The following is a 3916-nucleotide window of genomic DNA, read 5'->3' on the forward strand; positions in this document are numbered from 1 at the left end:
TTTTCCCACGATATGACCGAGGAAATTGACTTCGGGTTGGGCAAATTCACACTTTTCTCTTTTGACAAATAAGTGGTTGTCTCGAAGCTTCGCGAACACATGCCTCAAGTGTTACAAGTGTTCGGTCAATGAGCGGCTATACACAACGATATCGTCCAGGTACACCACTACAAATTTGTCCAAGTACTCGTGAAACATATGATTCATCAACGTGCAAAACGTCGCAGGACCGTTAGTCAAGCCAAAAGGCATGACCAACCAATCAAATAGCCCGTATCTCGTCACACAAGCAGTCTTTGGTTCATCTCCTTCGGCAATTCGAACTTGATGATATCCGGATCTCAGATCTAACTTGGTGAAGTACACTGCGCCTTGTAACTGATCGAACAAGTCAGCTATCAAAGGGATGGGATATCGGTTTCTCACCGTCAGCTTGTTCAAGGCTCGATAGTCGATACACAATCTCAGACTACCGTCCTGTTTATTTTAAAGGAGCACGGAAGCCCCATATGGAGCTTTAGAAGGTCGAATCGACCCTGAGCGAAGTAGATCATCTAGCTGCTTTCGTAGTTCAGCTAACTCTGGGGGTTCCATCCGGTATGGCCCTCGAGCAGGAGGTCTTGTCCCTGGAATTAACTCAATTTGATGGTCCACCAACCGTCGTGGTGGTAGACTCATAGGTAACTGATCCGGCATCACGTCCTTGTTGTCCTCCAACACTTCCTGGACTTGTGGTTTCACGGATTCAGCGGAAGTGTCCTCTTTCATGGACACGGTACACAGGTACGTCGATTCTCCCTTTTGGAGTCCCCTATTCAATTGCATCACTGAGAGGAGCGATCCCTTCAGCTTTCTCTCGCCTTCTACGGCTTTCACAAGATATGGTTTTGACCCGACCATCATTAGAGACCCATTGTGGGGCGCCAAGAAGGTCGGGGTTCGCTTCAAGAAATCCATTCCGAGGACGATCTTGAAATCATCCATCGGGACGCTAGTGAAGTCAAGTTTTCCAGTCCAATCGCCCATCTTGATCGCTACCTCTTTAGCTACACCCTGAATCGGCTTGGCACTAGAATTGATGGCTTTCATGCTACCACTTTCTCGGTTCAACTTCATCCCAAATCTTTTCGCCTCGTCGGGGGTGACGAAATTGTGGGAGGCCCCTGTATCTATCATGGCTTGAGTGGACTTCCCATTGATGATTATTTCCATGTACATCAGTTCCGTGGACTTGGTCTCGGAGCGCTCGATACCTTTTCCCATCGAACACATCATATATACCGCACCCATCCGAGCCACTTCCCCTTGTTCACTCGCCTCATCATCATCACACCCCTCTGCGTCGTGGTCTGTCCCCTCGGGGTTTGATTCCACCGACATCTTAGATAAACACTTCTAGAGATTGTTGAACTCTCCTTGGTGTGGGCACTCGGACATTCGGTGCGGTCCTTTACAAAGGAAGAAGGCAAACGGCTTTCTAGCAGTGGACGCTTCTGAAGTACTGCCTTTAGAAGTGGTTGGAGTAGAATTGGTCGGCCCCACCTTCTATTATCTCCCCCTTGACGGAACCGACTGTTTCCCGTAGAGGGAGGTCTTGCTTATGGAGTCGTTCCTGTTGGAATATGTGTCCTCCGACAATAATGCGATCACGACTGTTGATCATGATGATCACATGTTTAAATCTCATTATAAAGAATACAATTGGGAAGTAATATTGTTACTGTCAACTGGTCAACATATATCGGTAATGATTGGCTGACTAGAGTTTGACATTACGTCGTCGTGCGACGGTGGTGATCGATTGACCCCTAGGTCATACCTATAGGGCAACACTCTTAATTGATTATTTAAATTAATCGTATAATGTTACGAGTTAATTAAATTACTTGAAAATTGACGGATGATTTTGGAAGTAAAATTTACGTATCATATTGAAATGTGATTAAATGAGATACGGTCTGAGTAATTGAATCGTATCATTACTCGGATGAAATTATTGTTTACAGAAACAATTAAATTTGAATGAATTATTATAAATACGATTTATAATTGGAAAAAAAAAATGTTTTGGCACAAGTAATTATGAAATTACTAAGTCGATTTTTGTATGTGACGTATTTTTATTAATACGTTGATTTTAATATGTTAAAAATACATAACAAATTTATGTGACATGTGACATGTGACATATTGACAATTGACAAAAATAATATGGAATCCATATTAACTAAAGTGCCGAAAATGGAGGAGTATTAGGCTTAATATTGTGTTTATATTATAAGTGGTAAACATAATGATTAAAAGCAAGAGTAGCCATGCAACCCTATTAAACCTTGTGAAGACAAATGTGGGCATGCATTGGCTCCCCAAAACACCTCCTCCCACCCGGTTTTCCAAGAAAGAAAGGCAAAGGTTTTGTCTTATATTTTTTCATATACACTACTTTGATTTAGTTAGTGTATTATTCATTCAACCATTATCCAAAAATTAAGATTTCTAGAGAGATAAAAAGCTGTCTTATTCTTCTCCATAATACCGAAATTATTAAGTGTTCATAGTAATTTTGGGTCAATTTTCTACTAGATTAATATTATACTAGTACTTATAATATTAATTTGAATTAAGAGAAAGCCTTGGGTATTAAGCTTAGGGAGAGATCCTATACTTTGATATTGGTTCTTCCATAAGGGAAAGCTCAAGAACAAGAGAGAAAGGTGATCTCTCTTGTGCCCATTAAACCGAAATCACCAATGTAAGGACATGATTTCTCCTCTATTTTATCATTTGTTTGCATGCATAAGTTCCATATTTAATTTATGACAAATTAATTTATACATATATGAGTATGTAAGTATGTATATAGATCTACATTTCCTTCAACCGGTATCAAGAGCCATGGTTGTTTGCATGCAAATCGGTTAAAAGTTTTTCCGAGTTATAAGAATAACAAATAAAACTTGTAAAATATGTGTTATTATGATATATCACGAAATTAATTTATGCATGTTAATATTTCTGGTCCTAAAATGTTTTAGGATATTTTGGTTAATTTTACGGATTTTTATTGTTCATATTATACAATAATGGCATTTAAATATGATTTTATGAGCAAAAATGTCATTTTCGGTCTAAAATTAGCTATACTTCGAATTTTTCATTGATTTTTGGATATGTTGTCACATATATTATTTTGAGATAACCTGTAAATTTGCATAATTTTCGGACTTGTTATGCTCGAAAAATGGATTTTTCATTATTAAATTCGGTTTTAAGTGAAAAATAGGTTAATATGAGTTAAATTTCGAATCTGGTCATAGAAAATTAATATGTTGTCACATGCAATTTTACAAGATGTGTGTAAAATAATTGGCTATAAAGAAGTCTTTTGGCATGATTTATGGATTTTTGAAGAAAAATAGCATAAATAGTGACATTATTAGTGAAAAATTAATAAAACATAATCTATGACTTAGGAAAAACGTTTAATGTTGAATTTTATTATCTTTTTCAGATCTAAAATTGAAAAGTTAATGAATATAATTTTTCCATATTTTTATGATTATTTTATTAAAAAACCGATAAACCGCAACATTGTTTTTCCAGAAAAATTTCAAAATTTTTAACCTAAGTTTTTTGAACATTATGAGTGTCATGGTATTTTTCCAGAATGTTCATGAGTTTAAATTTCAAATTTTGAATTTATTTGAAATTTTGTGATTTATTTGAAGTTTATAGCTTATTTTTGTAATTTTTGGTCCATTTATGAACAATTTTATAAAATATGGGTTAATTATGCTCAAATTATTAGTGAAGACTAAATTTTGAGTCCTAAGAGGTTAGGGTAATTAACTTATGCATAAATATGAGTTTATGTATTTTTGTGATTATAAAAATGTTGAAATCACGCAAATCCGTA

General features: G+C 36.3%; 1 protein-coding gene across 1 annotated transcript; it reads right to left on the minus strand.

Annotated features, from left to right (window-relative positions):
• Positions 1–486: 486 nt before the first annotated feature.
• LOC141589787 (uncharacterized) lies at positions 487–1380 on the minus strand. The gene has a single exon (XM_074410412.1). The coding sequence runs from the start codon at positions 1378–1380 to the stop codon at positions 487–489; it is 894 nt and encodes a 297-aa protein (XP_074266513.1).
• Positions 1381–3916: the final 2536 nt, after the last annotated feature.

This window comes from Silene latifolia, chromosome 1 (genome assembly GCF_048544455.1).
Source record: "Silene latifolia isolate original U9 population chromosome 1, ASM4854445v1, whole genome shotgun sequence".
Lineage (NCBI taxonomy): Eukaryota > Viridiplantae > Streptophyta > Magnoliopsida > Caryophyllales > Caryophyllaceae > Silene > Silene latifolia.